The following is a 23,684-nucleotide window of genomic DNA, read 5'->3' as shown; positions in this document are numbered from 1 at the left end:
GTGTATAAATAGTGTAATTTCTTTGTCGTACTTCATTTGTGTTTCCTTTCGCTGTTTTCAAATGAGGGAAATGTTTAATTATGCAAAAAAAATTGAGAAAGGAAAAGTGTTTCACTCCTTTCCATTTAAAACGAACTCTACTACAGTTTCACTAGACCCTTTTTGGGCAACGCCCTCGATCAAGACCCTTATTGATCAGGATCTCTCCATGGTCATGGAATAAGTCCATTAAAATACGGGACTTTCCCTATTATGTTCTACATAGTAGAATTTCCATAACATCTAACCTCCAAATTGCAATTTGACCCACTCGTTGAACAAGTGTCGATTTAACCAGTGAGGGTATTAGAAATTCGATTGAGCGATGACTTTCAACATGTTTCATTCTACAAATCGAGGTTAAATGATTTGTTTGACAAAACAGTGCACGCAAAATGGTCACAGCTATGCCTGTAAAAAACCGTTGTTATTCAAGTTCACAATCACGAACATATTTATTCCGAATAACCTTTGAATCCGATTACTTTCGTTTTGCAGTAAGCGTATTTACAGATGTGCCACATCCCACAATTGCCCTCCTTTCTTTCAATGTTCGGTATAAATATCGCGATTGAATCGACTCAAGCCATCAGTCTTCAAACTGTTTCAAGCAATTCACTTCTCCTGCAAAATGAAGGTAAACGCCATTTTGACTTTTAAAAAGCTTCCATTACTAGAAGAAAGAATAATATCCAATTCATTGTATTAACAGTTCTTCCTCCTCGCCACTCTCTTTACTATTGCCGCCGCCAATTCTTACAGGGCCGCGGAACACGCACCAAAATACGTGACTCCTAGCTATGTACCTCCCAAATACGAGGCCGCTACATACGCCGAAGTCAACTATGAGGTAAGTTATCATTTCAAATATTATTTTTTTTTTTTATGTGGCATGTTTAAATACTTGTTGATTCAAATTAATTGTTAGACTGCTGAACCTTACGAGTTTGGATACGTTGTGAAAGATACTGAATCCTACGCCGATTTTGATCACTCCGAGAAAAGGGACGGCAAAGTAACGACTGGCACTTACCGCGTTCAACTGCCCGACGGCCGTGTTCAAATCGTTACCTACAAAGCCGATAGCTACGGCTACACGGCTGATGTCAAGTTCGTAGGCGAAGCCAAATATCCGGAATACGTCCAGTCCAAATACAACAGCTACTCTGCCCCAGCTTACAAGGCACCCGCTGCCCCCGTTTACTCTGCTCCAGCCTATAAGGCTCCCGCACCAGTTAAACCTGCTCCTCAATACAAAGCCTCCACTACCCCTGCTCCCGTTTACTCCAAACCAGTCTACAAGACTCCCGCCCCTGTCTACCCTACACCAGCCTACGAAGCTCCAAAATACAAAGCAACCACCACCACTGCTGCCCCAGCCTACGATGTCCCAACGTACATCGCCCCTACCTACCCATCAGCTCCAGTTTATTAACCTTCCACTTATACTACCATCCCCACCTCCCCCTCGAAATATTAGATGTCTAGTTGATGATTATTTAATACATGACACCCGTATGAAGTTTGACCCCGTAACGAGAAATTTATTTATTTCTATTCATTGGTTATGCTGACAGCAAGAACTAAATTTTCTTCTATTTATTAAAAATTCAAATTAACGTGAATAATATTACATATACATCTCCAGTGGCGCAGTTGGTTAGCGCATGGTACTTATATGACAGTAACTTAATGTGCTGATGGAAAATAGAAGTAAATGAAAGTAATGCCGAGGTCGCGAGTTCGAGCCTCGCCTGGAGAATGTAAATTTTTATTTAATTTAAAACACATTTACGTCCGTCTTTGGCCAAATAAAACCCATCGACTGTCTCTTTGCAAAGAATGCCCTGACCACAAAACGTGATGTTTACCTTTCCTTAATTGTTTTGGCATCATCGCATGTCTGTCTGTTGCCCAATTTCAGCCCTTTATACCAGAGCCAACCACCACATCGAGACATGTTACACTCAGTAATTTACCTACAGCAGATCTTACGTGGTCATTGTGTACATACAAAACATACCAGAACTTTCCTAATTTAAACATCATCGTTGTTGTTTTGTTTTTTCTGGGAATGCAAAATTTTATTTGTCGTCGTGTATGTACATTTTGAACGTATTGTTGTATATTCGTTTGTTTACAGAACACCGGCGGCTTTCAAGTCAGCGAGCATCTTGACGACGTGTTCAGGCATCGGCGGAGGTGTAGGTAAATGGTCTCCAGTTGCCTGGAATCCATTCTCATCGGCGACCCAGTTGACGGTAAGGACAACGCCATCGGGGGAGGTGTAGGAGTAAGATCCTTTGGAAACTGTGCCAATGTCTTCAGGTTTAGGACCCACCTGTTTCTGACTGCCACTCTCCGAAACTTTGGTTCCATCGGCGCTCTCAAAACTATTTTAAACGTATAAGATTCAATTCAATTCAATTGTTAAACATGGAATGGTGAAATGAAGATCTACACACGCAAAAGAATAGCTGCCATCGGCGTTCATTTCGCTATTGGATGACACGATTTCGATGGGCTTCTTATCTCCTTGGGGTGCGGCGAGGGCCACGGCCAAGAAAGCGATAGCGATGATCTATTCAAACATTATTTGCATAAAAATCGAACGAGTGAATTTATTCAAATAAACTAAGAAAAGATGTAAGTAATACTCACGAATTTCATTTTTTGTTTAGGTTGAACAGGTGAATTGCTCTGCTGATCTTCTGTAAACAGACGAAGGAAAGTGTTTGATGCTGGTACCGACATTGGGCATCTTTTTATATTCGACGGTTGCGTGAAAGTGATGGGAAGACCTTCCGTCACGGCGGCTCAAGAGAACGTTCGTCTTTAGCTCCGGGCGTCGTAATATGCAAACAGAAGTGAAAGTGAAAAAATACAACAACTTCAAGACATAACACAATTTCAGGATTTGTCGTATGAATAGACGACAAAAGCCAATTGTTGTTTCCGAGATAAAAGAAAATGCATTTACACCTGATTTTAATGGAAAATGACTTTAAAAATAAATTTATTATTTGAAATTTTTCTTCATAAGTTAATATTAATTTTTTTTGTGTGTGCAGAGAAACAAGTTTTGTAGCGCAAGACTGTGGTTTCTTTAAAATGGTTGCCATTCTTTTTTCAACGATTTACGCTTCTTTTCTCTTTTCGATATTTGTAAAATTGGCAAGTTCGGCAAAACTGTCTTAGCCTTGGGCTCTTTTTTTGATTGCCGCTTACCTTTCATCGCCCTTCCCCTCGCACAACCGTAACCTATATAAGGCGTTACGCAATAGTGTAATTCATTCTTGAAAACCACCTCCTGCCGGTAAGTCTTTATTGCAGTTAGCTTTAGAAATAGACGTAAATTCGTGTGTGGTTTTGTTAATAGTTTCGATGAAAAGTTAAATAGATAATATATGATCAAAGTTATCGAATTAATTGAATAACATTGTGATTGATCTCTATGCAGATCTTCATAATGTCCTGAATTTTCTTGCCTTTGGAAAGTTCCATCGGTGAAAGCGTGTCGTCTGTCTGCAACGATTGATGGTAATTAAATATCTGTCAAGTTGATTGTACTGGTTCTTGTTTAACCCTGTGATGAATATGGAGCTTTAATTGCTTACGGCAATCCCGCATTTGGGAGTCACGCACGGAGCACCTCGTTGCTCGTTTTAAACTCTCGGGAAGGTCTGAGATGAAGCTTTGCTCTTGTTGTTGAGCTGTACGCCCTAGCCGGGCGGCCTTTTCGTAAAGGTGCAGGGGAATAGAAAGAATGTCGACTGGAACGTCATTCATGTCCCATGATGTTCGTTAAAATGGACTAGGCGTCGGCGTCCACGTTCGATTGGAACTGCTTCTGTGGCTGGCTTTTTGAGTATAATGTGCGGGTTGCGGTATGGCTTGTCTAACTGCAAAACTCAATTCAGACTAATCTGTCGAAAGCTTTAATTAATGCTCTTGCTGAGGGGATTTGTGTTTAGCATTATGTTTTGATGTCTTTGCAAACAGTTCATTTCGGTTTTTGATTATAGGTGCTCCAAAGTTTCTGATTGTCGGGGCTCGGACGGATCGGTCGCAGGTAAGTTACCATTTTGTATGAGGGTTATTTACAATTAAATTGTGTACAAGTCTGAATGTCAATCTAAATCACGTATCCTCTTTGGTTTGTTTTAATAAACGTAAGAACAGATGGCGACACTCGTTTGTGTTTGGTTTCTCGAATTAAAACTGTTAAGGAAAACTGTTAAGGGTCTTTGCCCTTTGAAATTCATTCGCAGTCGTAGATTGGTCAAAAGAAAAACCCAGGTGTGTTGGACATTGTATTTGTTCCCGATAGACAACAGTTCAAGAAACGTGAAAACATTTAATTTGGACTTCTTTCGTTCGGCGCTGTTTGCTTGTCGATCCGTACAAATGGCGGCCGACTGGGCAGCTTTGGAGGGGTTCGAACTGCCAGGAACATGGTCCTCGGAAGTGGTATGGGTGCTTTACCGACGTTGGTCAAACCTATGGATCTAGGTGGTTTCGGAGGCCCTTTTGTCGTTGCTGGAACGGCTGGAACAGACAGGCTGATTTTGGGCTTCCAATCCGCAACAGACGTGGACGTTTGAGGTGGGCAGAATTGTTTACCAAGAAATCGGTACATGTCGTCGTTGCTCAATTGGATGCGTGACTCGGTTGAATTGTTGGCTGAGTTCAACGTCGATGGCGTCGTCTGGCTTTGCTTCCAACACTGTCTAGGCCGTGGAACGGGTGGATGTCGTAGACTGGTTGTCATTTTTAGTTGAACCAAAGCACCGGGCGAAAACTGTTCTTCGATGCGAGTTGTGTTGACCGTTGGAGACGACTCATTTGCTGCACTTTGATGTTTCTAACGGTTTGACGCAGAAAATTCGAAACGGTGGTAAGATATGTTTCTTATCTCCACTAATGTTTCGTTTTTATTTAGTTTTGTTGGTCTTGCTCTATTTTATCTCGTGACCAGTTATGACGCCGTTACATTTAAGCGATATCAACGATTAGAAAATTCATTTCTGTACTAGACAACAAAATTAAGGACGAGAAGATTCTACTAAACTGTACACAAACCCAAATGAAATTGCATGAATGACTTAAATTAGAAACTACAAATTCTTATGACTCTTCAGTTGAATAGATCATTTCAAAGCCACGTATCTCCGTCTTCCTCTTCGTTTAGATCTTCCAAAGGTGTCGTTATGGGCGATTTTGGAAGGGCCGGCCCTGGATCGTCTTTTTTCACGGGCTGATTGGGCGGATCGGACAGGCTGTGAGCCAATCTCAGCTTCACTTGGGGCTCTTTTCTCTCTGTTGGAAGGCTGGTGCTTCTTCCTAGTAGCACTGAAGTCGAATCGATCGGTGGCAAGTTGAATATTGTGCGAGGAAGAGGCACGGGCGTGTGTGGCGTCGAGTCACTGGAACTCGTTTTCCTCGGCATAGGAACTGGGAATGTTTGGGCCGATGTAGATGGCGATTCAGGTGATATCGGACTGATGACATTCTGCAACGGAGGCGGTTTGTTGGACACTTTGAGTTCGGAGGGACGTAACATGGACAACTTTTGTGGAAGGATTTGGGTACCGTTGAACAAGGACTTCCAATTGGGTTTGGGTGGTAATGAATAAGGTGTTGGCCGTTTATTGGAATCAACATCTTCTTTATCCTTCTCGATGGGCACCATTCTTGATGAATTACTCGATGCTAACTGACGTCGCTCTTGATCATTCGTCTCTTGTACGCAAACGCCCGTGAAACAAGTCACGATTTTGAACGCAACATTTTCCTCGTTTTACTTTCAGACGGGGGGCCTGTACAACTGGGAGTAATTTTTTTTTTTTTAGATACCCGTGATTCGTTCGTCCCTTAGTAATGTTTTCGTGATAACCCGCTTTTGATATCCAGTCACGTTATACCGTTACTCCCTGTCAAGTTTATCAAGTTTTCTTTTTTTTTCTTTCCAACTCGACCTGTTGGTCTATCCCTCGCCTATTTTTCGTTTTTGATTAGTTGACTATTAGACCCATTTATTATTTACCATTTGAAAGTTTGACGCGTTATCGTGACATAGATAACGCTAGCGTGCAATAACGACGAGGAGGAAGATTCTTATCAGATGCCTGAAAGATACCGCCGTTTTAAATCTTTATTAATCGTTCACCAGGCGGTGTTGTTTTACGCAACATTGAACGACAGGTGAAACACATTCAGCGTCTTTAATTGTTTACCTGTTTTTGACGCATTTGGCAGTTCGCCATTTCAATTCGGTTCAAAATGGCTGAGTGTTAAAACGTGAACGTAAACAAAGTGCATAAAACTTGACTCTTATCCCGTGGCTTGAAAACAATGTTTTTCAAACCGACAATGGGCGTTGGCTTGGCCGTCTTATGTCTGGCCGTCAATGTCGGATCGTCTTTCATCAAACTCGGCCAGCAAGGCTACGAAAATGTTGTAGTGCGCGTTAACGACGATGTTCCCAGCACCGATTGCGTCAAAATTATCGATAGGATTCAGGTTGGTATTGAATACATTCAATATTCAGAAAATTCAATGCCTTTTGGTTGGTACAGGTAATGATGCAAGAGGCTTCTAACGCCATGTGTAAAGCTCTAGACAATCGAGCTTATCTGGGGAATGTCACTATACTGGTGCCATTAAACTGGACGGCCGATGGAAATTGTTTGGTGGATTCTTCCATTACGTGGCCGAGGATTCATCAAGCGGATTTTATTGTGGGTCAAGATCATCCCGCTTACGGTAGTCGGCCATTCAGTTTGCAATACGGTGGATGTGGGGTCAGTTCGTTGGGATCCGTTCATCTACCACTTAGTTTTCTTAACGGAGCGTCTGCTAAAGGTAAGTTTCAGCTATTCAAGTGATCAGTACTCAATCTGACTCATTTTCTGCTTTGTTCAGGTGTTGCCATCGCGCACGAATGGGTCCACTATCGTTACGGAGTCTTTGACGAGATTGGAATCAATGGGGATCCTTTATATCCGAATGGCTATCAAATAACACAGACGGAATCTTCCATCTTGCCCACCAGTTGTACAAATGTTCCGCTAAAAGGCAATTGGCTTGGAAAGTATAGGGTCATTTGTTCCTATGTCATTTACATATTTGATTTCATTCATTATTATCGATACAGCGAATGGCAGAACAGCTACGACAATGACAACGTCACATCTTCCATCATGTTTAGCACTGAATTACCAACCGTACGCAATTTGCTTTTTGTTCGTATCTTTTAACAATACATAATGTTTAATTTGATTTTTTTTTAAATGCAGATCAATCGTTTGTGCACGAAAGATGACCACCTGAAAGCGCCTCCAACTAAGCAGAATTGGCTCTGTGGGGGTCGCAGCGTTTCTGAAATTGTCTACAGCCATTCCGATTTTATCAGGTAATAATTAAAAGGTATGAATATTTGTTCTAAAAATGATCTTTGCGTTGAAATTACAGTAATAGCCAATCAATGATCTGCAATCAAACCCGGTTCAGTGTGGCCACCGATACCCATCGCGGTTATCACATCGTTTTGGACGTTTCTTCAGCGATGGTTTGTTGAAAAAAGAAATTAGCCGTTCAAATTGGGAATTCTTGCTTATCCATTTTTAAACGAATTTCAGGTGCTCAATAATCTTATGGAAAAGGCCAAGTTTGCCGCCTCGCATTTCATTTGGTACTTGCCCGAAGGCTCGTTCGTTTCCGTCGACACTTTTGGCGATAGCTATTCAAAGGTGCAAGAGCCGATTGAGCTTAACATGACGACCAAAAACTCGGTGTTGGCTAGTCTGGATAAAATACAAGAGACCAGTGGCAATACAGCAGCACTGGGTCTTGCCCTTGACAACGCAGTTCAAGTACTTTTTCTAATTCTTGCTTGCCTTTTGGTCTTGTGAATTAATTGGTTTTTAAACACTAGATGTTCCACCAAGGTATGGAGATTATTTTTGTAACAGCTGCACAGCAAGTACCTTCGAATTTCAGCATTTATGTCGAAGAATTTCGACGCCATTTGATTGCGCCACACATTCTGGCGCTGAGCGTTCAAACTTCCAAACTATTTTCGCCTTTGGCTCGTGACGGTTGGCTCTATTCGATTCCTACCTGGACTAAAACGCCATTGGTGGCGGGGACTAAACACTGGAACCCCCAAACGTGGATCATTGATACAATGCAATCCATCTACAGCCGAATGCGATCCTATCGAGCAAAGGTATCCACTTTTACACAAGACTTGATCTTTTCAAACAATTATGTTTTAATCAGATTGAGGAACGAACGATCCAATTGCTTTCTGGATGGACTAACGGCACTTTCCAACTCGATTCACCTGCAACTAATTTGCTGTTTTCATTTTATCATCTCGACGATGGGAACGCCATGAACTTCAGGAAAGGATTTCTATTCAGCCCTCTAAACGAAGAGTGTTCCATTTTACTTGTCAAAGAAATCTCACTGTACACGGCAGATTGTCAGATCACCACCTTCGAGGTTGTGTAAATTACATTTAACTTAATTTTCGATTCATTTCTAAATGAAAACGTTGGATAGAAAGGGACGTGGTCCTACTTCATTGATGTGACTGGGTCCAGTATGGTTCGGATGGACGTTTGGTTCGAGGCTAATTCCATCAGCCCAGTCAAAGTCGAAAGCTGGACCAACTCTTTCCAGAACCAACCGATTAACTGGGCAACTGGGCGTGTGATCGTCTATGCTTTAGTGACAGAACAGCAAAGAGCGGTTAGCGGTTTGAATCCCGTCGTTCATTTAATCGGTGACAACGCAACGGACGTCATCATCAGCGTTACTCTGAACGAAAACAATCCGTCGGACGTGACGAAAGGCGATGGAATCTATTCGGCCCAGCTGATCAATTTGCCTCGTTATTCAACCCACTTTTCTTACATCCTCGAGATCATCGGTGGCACTGGGACTGTTGATTTTGGTAGTCTACGTCGATGCAAATGAAATTAAATCCTTTGATAAAGTTAATGTTTGGGATTAGGTATTTTAAATGGACATCCCTCGGCTGGTAGTTCGATTCCGTCCAGCCAGCCGACACCTCGTCCGACTAGTTTTAACCGCTACGTTTACGGAGGCAGTTTTCAATTGATTTATCCATATGACGGTCGTGATGTCTTTCCTCCTGGACGAATCACCAACTTGGCTATCCTTAATTTTAATTCAAACAACTCAACAATGGAGTTGAATTGGACGGGCCCAAAAGACGATTACGATGCATCCACCAATTACAGTAAAACTTATATTACGAAACTAATGTCTCGATTGATTCTACTTCAATTTTTTCTTTTTTGTATACAGTCAAATGGTTTGCAATTACTGGAGAAGATGATGGAACACCTGGTGTAGAAACAAGTTATTTTAACGGGACTATCCAGCCATTGCCGGGCTCTCTAGACCGAATGACTTACACGATTAATGTTCCCAAAACGAACAAGAGCCGCAACGTGTATTATCGCGTTTACGGGATGGATACATCTGGCAATAAAGGCCAATCATCCAACATAGCCACAGTTTACGTTCCAGCTATCATCTTTCCAATCGATCCCGAAGATGAACCGCAATTATTACCCGCAGCATTGTTTTGGTTTTTGATCGGTTTGGCTTGCGTGTGTCTGCTCCTTCTCGTTGCCATCGCCATTGTTTTCGTTCGTCGTCAACTTGATGCTCGAAAGAGGAAAGCAATGGCTGCCGATTGGATTCAAATTGGGGAAACGACGTTAGATCTCAAAGCGCCGAATAGCAGCAAGGAAACAGCGAGAAAGAGCGAACCAGAAGTGCCCGATTTTCACGCTAATTCAACTCCATCCCCACGACGATCGAATGAATATTTTTCTTCCAGATGGTCTGATAATAGTTACTCTGCTGGATCAGAAGTGTATGTCCCGTTTTTTTTAAATGGAATTTTAGATGATTATTTCAATCGAACTTGGGTTGTTTGTGAATAGGTATCAACAACCTGAAAGGATTTTCACTACCGCAAGGATCGAAGCACCGGCAGATTCTAAAGTCCATGAGCGTCCACCTTTACGACCAGGTCTTTCTACTTACAGGTGTGATACCTTCCTTCAAACATTAAGAATTTGCCTTAATTCCAAATGTGACCAAAGTTTCGGTGGCGATTGGGCTGGCAACGCATCGCCACCAATGAATGTTACCCCGAGTCCAAAGAAGGTGCCTCCTCCACCACCGCAACGTAAGTTCTTTGCGTATCCATCGGACATGAGCAACAGCGAGAACAAAATGAAGAGGACGTTGCAGTTTGGAGATATCGACAACACCCCATTAGCATCTTCCCCATCTTACCTCGCAGCCCAGTTGAAAAAGGTTTCCAAACTTTAAATTTTAAAAGTTTTCGCTTTACGTTGATTGGGTTATGTTTGCGATGAAGGAACCCTACCGAGGAGATCAACAGATGCTCAAATCTTATTCCGAGCAAACATTAACAAGCGCAAGTATAACGTCTTTTACGTGACGTTGTGTTAGAGTTGCTACATTTTCTTTTGTTCCAGGCAACTCATCGTTAAGTAGATTTGGAATAATCCTGGGAGCTGACAGCGAGGCGTCACTCGTTTAGCCTGTGTGCATTGTTCCAGAACGTTTTCCATGAAAAGTGATACATGTTTTATGTTTTTCCTGTAAAGAATATTGGCGATAAACGATGGCGAGCAATAAATGATTAAAGAACTTTGAATGACGTTTGTTTTAAGTTGTTTCTATGGTGTAAGGAACGGTCAGCCGCGTTCCTTACATCCCTTTCTTCTTTCCCACGCTTCCAACCCTTTTCCACCAATAGGTCATCTACCGATGGCTCCGGCCTTCAATCTCCCTTCTACCTTCTGCTACCTTCTGCCTTCAAACGTTTGAATTCTCCACATAGGTGTTACATTTATACGCAAAATATTAATTCCCTTTGCGACACCTAACCCTAAATGACCTTGTTCCTTCGTATAAATGTTGCCCTTTTCCCCGATTGCCAGTCAGTCTTGTGTCAGTCTTGTGCCCTACTTGTGCCAGTCATGTTCCAGTCGCTTTTCGTTCATCTTTGAATCTCTTTGCAGTCTTCACCAGTAAGTCTCTTTAAATCGGAATCGTCTTGTTAACTGTTATCTCGGTCATTGGAAAAAAACCTTGGGCAACAATAAACTCATCATCATCACACACAACTATTCCCCATATTCAATATTAAAAGTAAGGAAAACTAGAAAACCATTTCCCGTCCTTACAATGGCAACCGAATCGGTACAGCGCCATAAAAATGACGAAGGAGCCAACAAAGGGGTGGACAGAAAAGATGGCCGGCCATGCGCAATCGGAGTGTAAATAAACCGTTACTATCTTGACTCTCGCTATTACATAAAAACGTCCGAAATTAATATACCGCAGCAAAGAGATTTTTATTTGTATTTTCCTCGCTTAGTTGTTTTTTCCGCGCTCCTTCGCTTAGAGTAAACCGAATGACGTCAACAACGCACGTGCAGAGCAAAATAAAAACGAATTAACGCGGTGCATTGCTATTGGGTCTTATTCAAAAGGCGACGTTAGATAACATTTGAGCACGATCTTGAACGCAATTCTCTATTGATAACGAATGTGTTTACTTGCACGCTACAGTCCCCAGCAGGTATATAAAGAATCTGAAAAAAAAATCCATCGTAGATTGGGTTTGTTGTTCGTTAGCAATCCGAAAAGAATGTTCAAACTACTTGGCCTTTTGCTCTGCTGTTGGGCGTCGCTGAGCGCCGGTCGTCTGACGACCAGTGGCCGCGATTTTTACTACAACGCGCAAAAGGTTTTCCTGTCAGGTGCCAACATCGCGTGGAACTCTTACGGCTACGATTTCGGCAATGGCCAATACACTGCCAATTCCAAATCGACTCTGGAAAGTTGGCTCACGCAGATCTCCACTAACGGCGGCAATTCGATTCGTAAGTCCATCAAGTTTTGCTTAATTTCCTAATCAGCTGAAATTTGTTTGATCTGTTCAATTATAAAGGTATCTGGTTGCACGTGGAAGGCGCCAACACACCTGCGTTCGACAGCAACGGTTTGGTTACGGGTCCCGATAGCACAGGCACCATGATCAACGATATGCGTTCGTTCCTTGATTTTGCACAAACCAAGGACATTTTGGTGATCTTCGCCCTGTGGAACGGAGCTTACCTGAGAGAACAGAACACCATCAACCTGTTTTGGGACGAAGTTAAACTGCAGAGTTACATCGACAACGCACTAAAGGTATATATACTTGATTCTAACCATCTACTGAATTTAAAACCAATTAAATTCATGTTTTTTAAAGCCTATGGTAAGCGCATTGGGCAATCATCCTGCCCTTGGTGCTTGGGAAATCATCAACGAACCGGAGGGATCCCTTTTCAATAATCAAGCCAACGGCAATCCTTGCTTCGATACGACACCATTGAAAGACACCGGTGCTGGCTGGACTAATCTTTACATTCCTATGCAAAAGTAAGATTTCTAATTTGGTTTGAAAATGATTTTAAATTGATTTTTGTTATCTCGCAGCATTTTGAAGTTTGTCAACTGGCAAGCGGATGGTGTGAAACAAGCGAATAGCGCTGCACTAGTCACATTGGGTTCTTGGTCGGAACATGCCCAGACAGACACCAAGAGCCAATCAAGTACGTCATTAAAATTTAGAAAATCAAGTTTTGACATATCTTTAAATTTTAAATGTGTTAAACGTAGGAAACTACTACACTGATTCTTGCTTGGTGGCTGGTGGTGGCAGAGCGAATGGCAAACTGGATTTCTATCAAATGCACACCTACTCCTACAACGGACGATGGAATACCGATGCTCCATTCAAAGTACTCGCTTACACGCAAATCAATTAGAAAAGTTCAAATAAATGTTATTTAATAAGTATAGGTGTCTGGCTCTTCGTACGGACTTGACAAGCCCTTGGTGATTGGAGAATTCGCTTCAGTCTGCGCACAGAACGAGGGAATCCAAAATCTTTTCCAATATGCTTACGACAACAGTTACCAGGTTAAAAATCTATTTTATTAATCCGAGTTGGATCGAGGGGATTGAAAAAACAAACAAAAACAAACGGCTATTGTTTGACAAATTGTTTAATTTTCGGGTTTGATGTGTTCGCAGGGCGTGTGGTCATGGCAATACAACGCTGGAGGTGAATGCTCCGACACTCAAGCGACGCAAAACAGCGGCATGAACAAATTGAAAGGCCAGAACGGTGCCGCAGGTGCTGTCACCTTCCCTGTCGGATTTTAAAAACTATGTAATTTTGATTTCAAAGACAAGTTGAATCTTCTGTGTGATTGTTGCTGGAAAAAAACATGTCCCGACGTTGCACGATTTACTGTTCAGATTTGACCTTTTTTTCGGGAATAAACGATTCGCCAAAAATTCATTGTCCATCAATATTTCAGCTACTATCGCCCCAATGAATAGTTTAAAATGTTACCAACATCATAAACTTAAATCCCAAATAGATTAAATCCTATGATTAAGAAATAAAACATTATGCACTACCTGATATTAAAGCTGGCCTGGTCAATGTAAACATGTTTTATTGATTGTTTACTGTTTACTAAGTCCTTCAAAAAAAAAGGTTAGGCTATTCCTGATAGACGAAACAGACAGTCCTGATAACGATAAACTACAAACACAAGAAGAAGAAAAAAACCCAACGATCATTAAAACAGGCCAGTACAGGTGCACTTTGGACTGTCAGTGAGAACAAATCGTGGGAGATGACGATAACAAGTTTTGTTTACCCTGCCCTCGTTGGATGCAATCGACTCTGTTTCAGGACAGTATAAATACACCTGAATTTTAAATATTCCCAATTGTTTTTGACGTGCTCTAGGTTCAGTGGCGAAATTTAAAAAAGGCTAGGAACCGGCACGATGTTCAAACTTGCTACGTTATTGCTCTGCTGTTGGGTATCGCTGAGCGCCGGCCGTCTGACGGTCAGTGGCCGCGATTTTTACTACAACGGCCAAAAGGTTTTCTTGTCAGGTGTCAACATCGCATGGAACTCTTACGGTTATGATTTCGGTAATGGTCAGTATGCCGCAAATTCTAAATCCACCCTCGAGTCATGGCTCACTAGGATCGACGCCAATGGAGGCAATTCCGTCCGTAAGGAATCACAAAACGTCTTTTATTTAATGTTTTTTAAATGTGTTTTTTTTTTTTATATTTCAAGGAATGTGGTTGCATGTTGATGGTGCTAACACACCCGCGTTCGACAGCAACGGTTACGTGACCGGTCCAGACAATACGGGAACAATGATCAGCGATATGCGATCCTTCTTGGATTTCGCGCAGAGCAAGAATCTTATGGTCATTTTCGTGTTATGGAACGGAGCTGAAAGACCGCAAGAAAAGGCTTTGAATTTGCTTTACGATTATTCTAAATTGCAGACCTACATCGACAACGCGTTAAAGGTACTATACGCATCACCATCACTTTATCGATTGGGTTTTAATTGAGATTGATCGTAATTTGTTAGCCCATGGTAACTGCCTTGGGTAACCATCCTGCACTGGCAGCTTGGGAGATCATGAACGAACCTGAAGGATTGGTATTGAATAACCAGTACAACAGCGATGCGTGTTTTGATACAACTCCGTTGAAAGACACCGGTGCTGGTTTCGCCTTCACAAATGTCCCCATGCAAAAGTGAGTCTACACCTTTTTTTAATGGAATTAAAATTGAACATTTCTTGATTGATGGTTTGATTTCAGCATTTTGACGTTCGTCAACTGGCAAGCGGATGCGATTAAACAGGTGAACAGCGCTTGCTTGGTGACTGTTGGCTCTTGGTCGGAACATGCCCAGACGGACAGCAAGGCCCAGTCAAGTACTCTACACGAATTTGTGTTGATTGTTTTGCTTAATAACCCTTCAATTTCTTGAAAAGGAAACTATTACAAGGATTCGTGTTTGAAAGCCGCTGGCAACAGAAACTCGGGAAAATTGGATTTCTATCAGATGCACACCTATTCGAATGAAGACGGCCAAGGAAATCAATACTGGAATCCCGATGCTCCATTCAAGGTAGGATTTTGGTGGCATTTTCGATCGAGTCTTTGTAAACAAAATGTCCATGTCCTACACAAAGGTGACGGGCTCTTCGTACGGCCTCGACAAGCCTCTGGTGGTCGGTGAATTCGCTTCGGTTTGCTCTGAGGGAGACGACATCGGGAACATGTTTCAATACGTCTACGACAATGGCTACCAGGTGAATATAAGAAAGATGCAAAAATCTGTTGAATTGCTAATAATTTTTGATGGATTTCAGGGCGCCTGGTCTTGGCATTATTTGGAACAAGGCAAATGCACCGACTCGCAAGAGGCCCAGAATTTCGGCATGACCAGAATTAAGGATCAAAATGGAAACGCTGGTGCCGTCACTTTCCCTCTGTAGACAGCCCTGGAAACATCTGTTGATTCTGTAAACGAATTAGATTTGTTTAAAACAATTGAATTCGAAAAACTATAGAATGAAAAATATACACAGAAAGATCCTTGAATTTTTACGTCTTATCGATAATGAATAATTATAATGTGTGGTGGAGAATCTATCCTAATTGCGAAAATTAAAGAAAATTAAATACCATAAATAGTCAAACCCAAATAGAGCAATTGTGCTTATGAATATCCTTCATTAAATTTCAACTGTCAACAATTGGTGGAGATTCCAAAGTAACATGGTCATCGAATGTTGTTTTCAAAGCCGTGATTTATCAGATCCCGTCGATGGAAATCAAACAGTGTCACGTAAAGAACCGTCGGCGTCCACCAGTTGTTCACGTGCCGGGTTCACTTCCAGCGATTCCAAAAAGCAAGTCAATATCGATAATGTATTTTTGTTTATATATGGCGTGAATTTATTTTCATATGGTAAACAGTGTCACGCATTGAACTCATTTTTTCCCGTCATAATCATTCAGTGTCCATCAACTGTTCACGTTGGTTTCATTCACGGGATTTCTCCCATGATTCTAAATAACAAGATAACAAAGTTGTTGTTGTCTACATCTATCCAAAGTCAAAGCAGTTTCGAAAATTCAGTTATCAAAATTTCCTGCTTGCCAACTAAACTCGTTAAAATAATAACTCTTACTTTTTTAAAATGCTGAGGCTGTCCGTCTTGTTCCTGGGTATTTGCGTGACGTTGGGCGTCGGCCGATTGACGACGAGTGGTCGTGATTTCCTTTACAATGGCCAGAAAGTATTCCTGTCTGGAGCCAACATCGCTTGGTATTCGTACGGCTACGACTTCGGAAACGGCCTCTATGAATCCAATTCAAAGGTGACGTTAGAGACTTGGCTCACCATGATCGCCAATAGCGGAGGAAACTCAATTCGTAAGTGTTCAAAAAATACCAATAAATCCTTTACGACACTAACGTGGGATACGACAGGGCAATGGGTACATGTAGAAGGACAAAACACTCCAACCTACGACAGCAATGGATACGTGACCAGTCCCGACAGTACGGGCACAATCATCGACGATATGCGATCCTTCCTGGATTTTGCGCAAAGTAAAAATATTCTCGTCATCTTCGTTTTGTGGAACGGCGCAGTCCTGGAAAATCAGAACACGATCAACCTGTTTTACGACGATGCCAAACTGCAGAGTTACATCGACAACGCTCTCAAGGTGCTAACCTAAAAAAAAAAAAAAACGAACTTTTTCGGATTTTAACGTCAAATTATCTTTGATAGCCGATGGTTGCAGCTTTGGGAGATCATCCTGCACTCGCTGCTTGGGAAATTATGAACGAGCCGGAAGGAGCCATTTTACTTAACCAGGTGAATGACAATCCATGTTTCGATACGACTCCACTTGCGAATACGGACGCCAGTTGGACAGGCCTCACCATCCCTATGGAAAAGTACATTTAGAATCAATTAAATAAATGAAAGGAAAATAAATTAACTTGAAATTAACTTGAAGTAATTTGAAGTTCGTCAACTGGCAAACGCACGCCATCAAGGAAACTAATCCCGCATCGCTCGTTACCTTAGGCTCTTGGTCGGAACACGCCCAGTCTGACGCATACGAACAATCCAGTTAAATTGACGTTATGTGATTGAAAATTTGAGTTTTTTAATTTTGTAATTAATCCCATCTCAACAGGAAATTACTACACAGACGAATGTCTCCTAGCTGCAGGTGGTAGAAATTTAGGCACATTAGATTTTTACCAATTTCACACTTACACGTACAACGGACAATGGGACCCCAGCGAACCATTCAAAGTACCTACGAAAAAAAAAGTGTACGTCCATTAGCACGATTAACATGATATTCGATTGTATTACAAGGTTACAGCCGCATCCTACGGATTGGATAAGCCTTTGGTGATTGGTGAATTTGCCACTGTTTGTGGCGGTCCCGAAACCAGTCCAACTCTTTTCCAGTACAGTTACGATAATGGTTATCAGGTACTTAACTTAATTGCATTAAAAATTTACTTTGATGTTTATTGCCGATGTTTTGGCAGGGCGTTTGGTCTTGGTCTTATAACGGTGGCACGACAGGTTCCACCTGTTGCGATAATCAAACAACGCAAGATAGTGGAATGCTCCAGCTGAAAGGACAGAATGGCGCCGGAGGTATCGTCAATTTCCCGATTGCAGTATGAAGTTCGTTGTTGCACGAACATTTTTGCATCAACACTTTACCGGCAGTTAAACAAGATGCAGGAAAAGCCTATCAATAATAAAAGAACAGATTAAAACAAATGAGTTTTCATTTCTTGTCTGAAGCTACTCGATCCCGATTTCAAATCGAGATGCCTTTAACAACAATTAATAAAAATTAAATGTAAATCGTAATTCAGATCGAATCCAAGACTGATCTGGCAGCTTCTCTTTCTAAAGAGATGAATCGCCAAGTGGTCAGGAACAACAAGAAATGATTTGAATTATTTTCTTACTCTGCCCTCAAATTTGTGACGTCAGCTGTACGTCCGCAGGTACTATACTCTACCCCTACTTTGCAACGCACACGAAAGTGATTGAGGTGGTCTTGTTTTTTTTTTTTGTTTTTTTTTTTGTATAAGAAATCCAAACTATTTTTCAAGGACTTTTCTTTTTGGCTGCCTACTGTATTCAGCATATTTCCATAAATATTTAAATGAGCCACTGCAGTTTTAGTTTTTTCCTGCACCCTAGTTTTGTTGTTGTACTGAATATTTAAATGATGCAGGGGGATGGCAACTTGAAACTTTCCTTTGTTTGCTTTGTTTGTCCCTACACATTTTCAAAGGAAGGGGTAAGATAAAGGATTAAATTATAGCTCCCATACCCCACCAATATTTCCTACCCTTTATTAGGCTACATATTTTCTGCATGAAGTTGCCAACTCATTTAAATAAACGCTCAATATATTCTAAAAGAGTAAAAACGCCATGATGATTGAATTACCTTCTAAACGAAATCATTTCCCAATGTTCCAAAATGTCATTTTATCTTGAGATCACTAAAGCAATGGGGAACTCAGAGATTAGACAGCAGGCAGCACACGAACGTCGTATCACTTTACCCTACTGTTAGAACACAACCACTTATCGCAACTACGTGACTATTAACCTTACAGGTAAACACGTACTGTGTCAACAAAAGGCTAACGCTAGCAATAGCTAACGTTCCCATAAGCCAAAGATAATGGTCCAGCTCTCAATCCAAATCGGCAATGGAAGGCACAGCCAAATCAATACCGGTTTAGGAAAAAAGATGGCGCTAATATCGTCTGTATTTATCACTTGGTAACAGAAAACCAATGTCCTTGCCAAGAAATGTAGCTGTTTGTGCGGTTCACCTCGAATCGCCTCGAACAGTAGATTCTGTGAGGTTTCGCATCTGACTGGGGGAATCCCCAAATATCGTTGTGTGTAAAAATGAAATCAAGGTTAATGAATTCAATCATCAGCTCCGCAAACAAGAGGCTCCCGAAGTTTTGACTGCCATTTACTTCCATTGGAGTCTCCTCTTTGTGCTTTCGCAATCACATAACAGATGGGAGCTAATCAATTTGCTAGAGGATTACGTGACAGGAAATTCGTACTGCCCTCCCTATTTTCAAGGCTAGAAAAGCAAAACGAATACGTCGGTTTTTCTAATGTATTTTTTGAATATTAGAGTAGATTTTGATTTTTCCAAATTGGCAAAATGCGCTCTGCGTTATCTGATATCAAAGACAATGATTGCACGAATAACTTATTGACTTTCTTTACATGTAATACTAAATTTAATGGATGATTCCGTTAAGCCATTAAATCTATATAAACTGTGTATTTTGATTGATGTTCATCAATCACAAATCGAGTAAAGGAAGGACAAACAATTTTTGGTAGCAGTTAGACAAAGGCAACTTTGGCACATTTTGCATAATTGATGAAGCCCTCTTCATCAAAGTAAGATGCGAATAGTAACTTATTTTCTTTCGTTTTACTTTTGTCCGGTTATTGAAGGACATCATCTACACAGATTGTCAAGAACTTGCAGTTTTTTGTTTTAAATATTATGCATATGACTTTGCTGATCCAAAAGTCACGTGACTGGCAGTCAGCTCTACCTGAGTGCTGCAACAGGTTCCATCAAGGTCAATCTTTGTCTAAAACTATATAAATACGAGAGTACTTAAGATCCCTGTTAACAGTGTCACTGGTGTCAAACCGTGAAACAAAACAAAAAAACTCGGGCGAAACAATGCGTTTTTCGGTGAACTTTGAATTTAAATTACCATTCTAATTATTTAGTATTTTATTCGTATTTTTCAACATCCTTTTCACTGTCGTATTAACTTAATTTTGATTCATTCTCATCTTTTAAATGCATAGATTTGTGTTATTTTCTTGGTCATCAGCTTGACGCTGTTAGAGGCCGTGCCAGCCCCTCAGCTAACAACCATTAAGGTAAACTTCAACCTGAAAGAACCATTTGTTATTGTTATACTTTGCATTGTATTCACGTACAACTTGTTTACGACCAACAGAGGCAACCATGGAAACCTAAGGCTATTCGTGAAAAGGAAGCTGCCAAAGTGGCAGAGGAGGCTGCCAGAGTGTTAGAAGAGGCTTCTAGAGCAGCGGAGCAAGCCACCAAAGTTTCGGAACAGACAACTGAAATTGCAGAACACACCACCAGCGATGTCGAAGAGACCACCGTAACGATAGAACAAGTTACAGCTGTTCCAGGAGAAACTACAACGCTGGTAACAGAGACTACCACACTACCTGTTGCAGGTAAAATCCCAGTTGAAGATGTAACTGAAAGCCAAGCTTTGCTTACAACCGTGAACGAAGTCCAGCTTGAAACATCTACTCTGCCTGTTCCTATAGCGATGCAGGACAATTTTGTGGCAAACTTAACTCCAAACAAACGAAGAATCGTCACGAGCAGAAAATTAACTAAACTCATGTCCTCCGCCAAAGGACGGACGTCTGCTTTAAAGAAGAAAGATGGGCAGAGTGCAGACGAGGCAGCCACTTGTCGTTTATCGTTACGTGGGGTACCTTGCCACTGTCGTTTCGAAGGAACTTGTCGTTGCAATTGTGGTAGAGGATCTAATAACCAAACAGCCGGTGCAAACCGTAGTTTGTCTTTGACCAACTAAAACCCCTGTTTGAATTTTGAGCCATTGACGCATCATCGGGAGTTACACTTTCGATTGTTTTTCCTTATTCGTTCTGAGATTTTATTGAAGTTATTGTTATAATGGTGGATTTTAATTTTTATTGTTAGGGCATTGTCGTCAGTTTCGTGTAATTACATCAACATGCATAAATAGTAAGGGGAAACGTAATATTGTAGTTCACGTATGTTACGTGCATGTAGTACGTCCTGTAAAAAGAGAAAAAGAAATCACACACCTCTCATTAATAAAAAAAAAACTATTGTGAATTATTCTCTTTTTAAACAACGTAAAGAAAACTGGTTTATACTGCTCATATTTTTTGTTCAGTGCAAGGTAAATAACATGACGTAAAAGACACATCATGTGCTTCCGGCATGTTCTTGTTACAAAGGTTGTGTCCTAATAGATTTTTTAATTCTTTCCTTTTAAATTGAAAGGTAACAACACGTTAACAATTGGCAACAGCTCTGACCACTTTTTTTTTATGATTTCTGCTGAAATCGTTATGAATAGTTAAGTATTTAACTGCGCTGTCGAGCCTTGGCCTGTCAATTTGAGATAACTGCATTGCAGTTCTATTTCCTGTAGCACCAACAACCTAAATTATTATTCTTTTTTGCTGGAGTGGTGAAACACGTTCACATTCTCCTAGAATATTTGCGACTTTTATTTTGTTCACCAGTGTTCAACCAGAATTCTCATTTTTATTCCGATTCGACCGTGATGACATCACGGAAGCATAAAAAATCAGTTGGGTGTGTCTCAAAGTGTCAGCCAAGTATGTCTAAAATATCAGTAAATATAAGTGAAGAAGAACAAACATTTTATTATCAACTTTTATTAGGTGATCCTGAAAGCATTGCGTTTCATTCATGTTCATCAATCAAGAAAACAAAATTGCATTCACGATGGCGATTGTGATGACAGCCATGCCGCCCAAAATCAACGTCCACTTTCGGTGATTTTTCTTTTCCTTTTTGCGGATGTTGGTGGTCCTCTTGAGAAAAGCATTTGCCTGGTGTTCCAGTGCCTCTGCACGAGCCGACAATTCGTTGAGGCGGGCACCACGATATAGGACGGCTTCAGTGGCATGCCTCATCACATCCATCACTTCGTCCACCTGACCCTGTAGATCCTCCAAATGAGAGGGACGTTTTGTTGTAAACATCGTTATTTTCTTAATACTAGTCTAAGATTTACGCGAGACTTTAATAGATTGACGTGGTCGACTGGTAACTCACGACAGATACCAACGTCGATTTTTCACGTACATCAATTATTCAAATAAATATGCATGAAACATTGGTTGTAATTCTTAACTAGTACCATCTTTTCGCATAAAGTTCAACCATTTTAATAGTTGTGATGCAAAAATTAAGAACTTTGTGACGTGTGTTTACGCCGGCAATTCCCCTATTTAATAGCGCACCTCTTCATTACACAGCACAAGACCCCATTTATGTAGCCAAATTGACGTGTAAGATTACATATTATTTAACAGGTAAACCATTTCTTCAATGAGGAAGGGTCTGATTCGTCCAGATCCGTTGAAACACGCTCACTTTCGATGTATCGTCTTTCGTCGTTGATTAATCTGAATCCTCGAGCGTGACGTGAGCACGAGAGCTTCGGTTACATGTAGGTTTGATATCAATTGTTCAAACCAATTTCTAATCCAGCCTTTCGTCATATTCTATCAGCCTTTAAAGAGACTAGTAAAGGTAATTTCAAGTAGGTCGCCATCTGTTCTTGATAAGAAAATGTACAATTTATATTTTTCAGATCAAATACGGTGCCTCGTTAACTGCCGTATAAGACGGAATGCGTTCTTTGCTGGTGAGGCTAAAGTACATGGATTGAATATTTGTATTTCATTTAATCTTGATGCATTTACAACGTTTTAAAAATTGCGTTTTACCTCAAAGTTGATTGTTTGCTGGTCATGTTGCTTGGCGATCGTCACATCACAAACGACCTTGTCCGAGAGTGAAACGCAATCCAGCAGCCCTGAAGGTATACCAATTTAAAATAATTAAAAAAATAAATTTAATCGTCATTCTATTTAAATTGCAGAAAACATGGAAACGATGCTCATTGGAGTAAAGCAAAGTCAAAAAGGTTGAAATTCAAACATTTGAAATAATTAAATAATATTTGTAGCTTTGTATCTTGTCTCAGAATTGCTAGACAAATTTCAAGCTTTAAAGCTCAATGTGATTGAGGTAAATCACCTTTTACTCTTGTCCTTAAATCAATAATTGAGGTCTCAAATCTTACGATTATTAGCCACTCAGAGAACAACTGTCCAAATTGGTTGCAGCATCGATTCAAGAGAAAACAAGCCCGGCTTTCTATGCCCAGCGAATCGCTCCATGGACAAAGATGAATTCCATTATTCCTTACCACTTGGCTCTCCTAAACATCGGCGGTGGTCTGAGCTACTCGACGGGAGTTTTCACGGCGCCAGTGAAAGGCGTCTATTTCTTCTCGTTCTCAGCTGTCAAACAATGGGGCACTCACGAAACGGTCGTCCAATTGTTGCACAACACTGAAGTCGTCACATCGAAACGCGTGTCTTGCGGCAGCGATTTGCACGGCGTTGACAATTGGTTACCTCTAGACATCCAAGCGATTCTGCCGTTGGAATTGGGTGACACTGTTGCCGTTTATCTTCTTTCTGGAGCCATTTACGACGTGGAATCTTCCAGCGATTTCGCTAAAGTCACCTCCTTTTCCGGCTTTCTCATCCAGGGACAGTAGCAGACACATGTATGGCTCAAAAGAAATTCGAAAGTTTAAAGGTAATAATTATTCTATGGGCTTGTATTACATTGTTTAATGGAATTGTTGCATCTTCATAATAAATAGCATTTCAAAAATTCCATTTAATACCATATTCTTGGTTGATGGTTCACCTTTTTCTGCAATGTTGCACTGCTCGGGCGAGACACAAG

At 41.0% G+C, this 23,684-nt stretch overlaps 8 protein-coding genes, 2 long non-coding RNA genes and 1 other non-coding gene across 13 annotated transcripts; 8 read left to right on the top strand and 3 right to left on the bottom strand.

The window, feature by feature from the left end:
- The first annotated feature begins 540 nt into the window (after window positions 1-540).
- LOC116931440 (cuticle protein 19) lies at window positions 541-1,575 on the top strand. The gene is made up of 3 exons (XM_032939074.2): window positions 541-676; window positions 752-889; window positions 968-1,575. The coding sequence occupies exons 1-3, from the start codon at window positions 671-673 to the stop codon at window positions 1,472-1,474; spliced, it is 651 nt and encodes a 216-aa protein (XP_032794965.2). The 5' UTR covers window positions 541-670; the 3' UTR covers window positions 1,475-1,575.
- Window positions 1,576-1,680: 105 nt separating this feature from the next.
- On the top strand, window positions 1,681-1,801 carry Trnai-uau. The gene is made up of 2 exons: window positions 1,681-1,718; window positions 1,766-1,801. It is a non-coding gene; the product is annotated as a tRNA-Ile (tRNA).
- A 300-nt stretch (window positions 1,802-2,101) lies between these two features.
- Window positions 2,102-2,859, bottom strand: LOC116931443 (endocuticle structural glycoprotein SgAbd-3). The gene is made up of 3 exons (XM_032939076.2): window positions 2,701-2,859; window positions 2,505-2,620; window positions 2,102-2,432 (listed from the first exon to the last, which is right to left on the bottom strand). The coding sequence occupies exons 1-3, from the start codon at window positions 2,791-2,793 to the stop codon at window positions 2,177-2,179; spliced, it is 465 nt and encodes a 154-aa protein (XP_032794967.2). The 5' UTR covers window positions 2,794-2,859; the 3' UTR covers window positions 2,102-2,176.
- Window positions 2,860-3,361: 502 nt separating this feature from the next.
- Window positions 3,362-4,228, top strand: LOC116931444. The gene is made up of 2 exons (XR_004398985.2): window positions 3,362-3,579; window positions 4,065-4,228. It is a non-coding gene; the product is annotated as an uncharacterized LOC116931444 (long non-coding RNA).
- Window positions 4,229-4,960: 732 nt separating this feature from the next.
- On the bottom strand, window positions 4,961-5,875 carry LOC116931442 (proline-rich receptor-like protein kinase PERK2). The gene has a single exon (XM_032939075.2). The coding sequence runs from the start codon at window positions 5,729-5,731 to the stop codon at window positions 5,195-5,197; it is 537 nt and encodes a 178-aa protein (XP_032794966.2). The 5' UTR covers window positions 5,732-5,875; the 3' UTR covers window positions 4,961-5,194.
- Window positions 5,876-6,089: 214 nt separating this feature from the next.
- LOC116931445 (calcium-activated chloride channel regulator 1) lies at window positions 6,090-10,771 on the top strand. The gene is made up of 16 exons (XM_032939077.2): window positions 6,090-6,561; window positions 6,618-6,903; window positions 6,964-7,132; window positions 7,196-7,265; window positions 7,338-7,453; window positions 7,513-7,609; window positions 7,680-7,913; window positions 7,976-8,269; window positions 8,323-8,547; window positions 8,608-9,001; window positions 9,062-9,310; window positions 9,379-9,955; window positions 10,026-10,130; window positions 10,188-10,404; window positions 10,469-10,532; window positions 10,590-10,771. Exons 1-16 carry the CDS (start codon window positions 6,394-6,396, stop codon window positions 10,652-10,654), a joined length of 3,330 nt encoding a protein of 1,109 aa, XP_032794968.2. The 5' UTR covers window positions 6,090-6,393; the 3' UTR covers window positions 10,655-10,771.
- A 949-nt stretch (window positions 10,772-11,720) lies between these two features.
- On the top strand, window positions 11,721-13,473 carry LOC116931447 (mannan endo-1,4-beta-mannosidase). Its single transcript, XM_032939080.2, has 7 exons — window positions 11,721-12,005; window positions 12,074-12,315; window positions 12,380-12,549; window positions 12,607-12,722; window positions 12,790-12,911; window positions 12,973-13,092; window positions 13,207-13,473. The coding sequence occupies exons 1-7, from the start codon at window positions 11,771-11,773 to the stop codon at window positions 13,336-13,338; spliced, it is 1,137 nt and encodes a 378-aa protein (XP_032794971.2). The 5' UTR covers window positions 11,721-11,770; the 3' UTR covers window positions 13,339-13,473.
- A 439-nt stretch (window positions 13,474-13,912) lies between these two features.
- LOC116931448 (mannan endo-1,4-beta-mannosidase) lies at window positions 13,913-15,610 on the top strand. Its single transcript, XM_032939081.2, has 7 exons — window positions 13,913-14,211; window positions 14,279-14,520; window positions 14,586-14,755; window positions 14,822-14,937; window positions 14,998-15,134; window positions 15,199-15,318; window positions 15,379-15,610. The coding sequence occupies exons 1-7, from the start codon at window positions 13,977-13,979 to the stop codon at window positions 15,502-15,504; spliced, it is 1,146 nt and encodes a 381-aa protein (XP_032794972.2). The 5' UTR covers window positions 13,913-13,976; the 3' UTR covers window positions 15,505-15,610.
- Window positions 15,611-15,926: 316 nt separating this feature from the next.
- Window positions 15,927-18,808, bottom strand: LOC116931457. Of its 2 annotated transcripts, none has more exons than XR_006644138.1 (6): window positions 18,519-18,808; window positions 17,565-17,802; window positions 17,412-17,501; window positions 16,467-17,352; window positions 16,204-16,373; window positions 15,927-16,118 (listed from the first exon to the last, which is right to left on the bottom strand). It is a non-coding gene; the product is annotated as an uncharacterized LOC116931457 (long non-coding RNA). The 2 variants fall into 2 exon arrangements; XR_006644137.1 differs by having other exon boundaries at window positions 15,927-16,081.
- Window positions 18,809-19,110: 302 nt separating this feature from the next.
- On the top strand, window positions 19,111-20,996 carry LOC116931454 (zonadhesin). 2 transcript variants are annotated; one of them, XM_032939088.2, is made up of 4 exons: window positions 19,111-19,814; window positions 19,934-20,008; window positions 20,089-20,338; window positions 20,435-20,996. In XM_032939088.2, the coding sequence occupies exons 1-4, from the start codon at window positions 19,803-19,805 to the stop codon at window positions 20,707-20,709; spliced, it is 612 nt and encodes a 203-aa protein (XP_032794979.2). In that variant the 5' UTR covers window positions 19,111-19,802; the 3' UTR covers window positions 20,710-20,996. The 2 variants fall into 2 exon arrangements, with proteins under 2 accessions (XP_032794979.2, XP_032794978.2); XM_032939087.2 differs by having other exon boundaries at window positions 20,089-20,996.
- Window positions 20,997-21,110: 114 nt separating this feature from the next.
- LOC116931455 (complement C1q tumor necrosis factor-related protein 3) lies at window positions 21,111-23,612 on the top strand. Its single transcript, XM_032939089.2, has 7 exons — window positions 21,111-21,508; window positions 21,575-22,451; window positions 22,513-22,566; window positions 22,656-22,743; window positions 22,804-22,848; window positions 22,909-22,952; window positions 23,017-23,612. Exons 3-7 carry the CDS (start codon window positions 22,552-22,554, stop codon window positions 23,488-23,490), a joined length of 666 nt encoding a protein of 221 aa, XP_032794980.2. The 5' UTR covers window positions 21,111-21,508; window positions 21,575-22,451; window positions 22,513-22,551; the 3' UTR covers window positions 23,491-23,612.
- The last annotated feature ends 72 nt before the right edge of the window (window positions 23,613-23,684 follow it).

Source organism: Daphnia magna, linkage group LG1 (assembly GCF_020631705.1).
Source record: "Daphnia magna isolate NIES linkage group LG1, ASM2063170v1.1, whole genome shotgun sequence".
Taxonomy (NCBI): Eukaryota; Metazoa; Arthropoda; class Branchiopoda; order Diplostraca; family Daphniidae; genus Daphnia; species Daphnia magna.
The sequence above is the reverse complement of the archived record's forward strand: the minus strand, read 5'-3'. Positions and strand labels throughout refer to the sequence as shown.

What these genes read in the sequence shown, in the direction of transcription:
- LOC116931440 (XM_032939074.2), top strand. An exon ending in ACGCCGAAGTCAACTATGAG is followed by an intron (nt 890 to 967) that starts GTAAGTTATCAT and finishes ATTAATTGTTAG; the next exon opens with ACTGCTGAACCTTACGAGTT.
- LOC116931443 (XM_032939076.2), bottom strand. Translation starts at nt 2,793, where the DNA reads ATGTCGGTACCAGCATCAAACACTTTCCTTCGTCTGTTTACAGAAGAT. An exon ending in CTAAACAAAAAATGAAATTC is followed by an intron (nt 2,621 to 2,700) that starts GTGAGTATTACT and finishes ATGTTTGAATAG; the next exon opens with ATCATCGCTATCGCTTTCTT. An exon ending in GATGGCAGCTATTCTTTTGC is followed by an intron (nt 2,433 to 2,504) that starts GTGTGTAGATCT and finishes CGTTTAAAATAG; the next exon opens with TTTTGAGAGCGCCGATGGAA.
- LOC116931442 (XM_032939075.2), bottom strand. Translation starts at nt 5,731, where the DNA reads ATGGTGCCCATCGAGAAGGATAAAGAAGATGTTGATTCCAATAAACGG.
- LOC116931445 (XM_032939077.2), top strand. Translation starts at nt 6,394, where the DNA reads ATGTTTTTCAAACCGACAATGGGCGTTGGCTTGGCCGTCTTATGTCTG. An exon ending in AGCCATTCCGATTTTATCAG is followed by an intron (nt 7,454 to 7,512) that starts GTAATAATTAAA and finishes TTGAAATTACAG; the next exon opens with TAATAGCCAATCAATGATCT. An exon ending in GTCAGATCACCACCTTCGAG is followed by an intron (nt 8,548 to 8,607) that starts GTTGTGTAAATT and finishes AACGTTGGATAG; the next exon opens with AAAGGGACGTGGTCCTACTT.
- LOC116931447 (XM_032939080.2), top strand. Translation starts at nt 11,771, where the DNA reads ATGTTCAAACTACTTGGCCTTTTGCTCTGCTGTTGGGCGTCGCTGAGC. An exon ending in AGACACCAAGAGCCAATCAA is followed by an intron (nt 12,723 to 12,789) that starts GTACGTCATTAA and finishes TGTTAAACGTAG; the next exon opens with GAAACTACTACACTGATTCT. An exon ending in ATACCGATGCTCCATTCAAA is followed by an intron (nt 12,912 to 12,972) that starts GTACTCGCTTAC and finishes TAATAAGTATAG; the next exon opens with GTGTCTGGCTCTTCGTACGG.
- LOC116931448 (XM_032939081.2), top strand. Translation starts at nt 13,977, where the DNA reads ATGTTCAAACTTGCTACGTTATTGCTCTGCTGTTGGGTATCGCTGAGC. An exon ending in ACAAATGTCCCCATGCAAAA is followed by an intron (nt 14,756 to 14,821) that starts GTGAGTCTACAC and finishes GTTTGATTTCAG; the next exon opens with CATTTTGACGTTCGTCAACT. An exon ending in GGACAGCAAGGCCCAGTCAA is followed by an intron (nt 14,938 to 14,997) that starts GTACTCTACACG and finishes TTTCTTGAAAAG; the next exon opens with GAAACTATTACAAGGATTCG.
- LOC116931454 (XM_032939087.2), top strand. An exon ending in CTCAGCTAACAACCATTAAG is followed by an intron (nt 20,009 to 20,088) that starts GTAAACTTCAAC and finishes TACGACCAACAG; the next exon opens with AGGCAACCATGGAAACCTAA.
- LOC116931455 (XM_032939089.2), top strand. An exon ending in GCAATCCAGCAGCCCTGAAG is followed by an intron (nt 22,744 to 22,803) that starts GTATACCAATTT and finishes TTTAAATTGCAG; the next exon opens with AAAACATGGAAACGATGCTC. An exon ending in TAAAGCTCAATGTGATTGAG is followed by an intron (nt 22,953 to 23,016) that starts GTAAATCACCTT and finishes TACGATTATTAG; the next exon opens with CCACTCAGAGAACAACTGTC.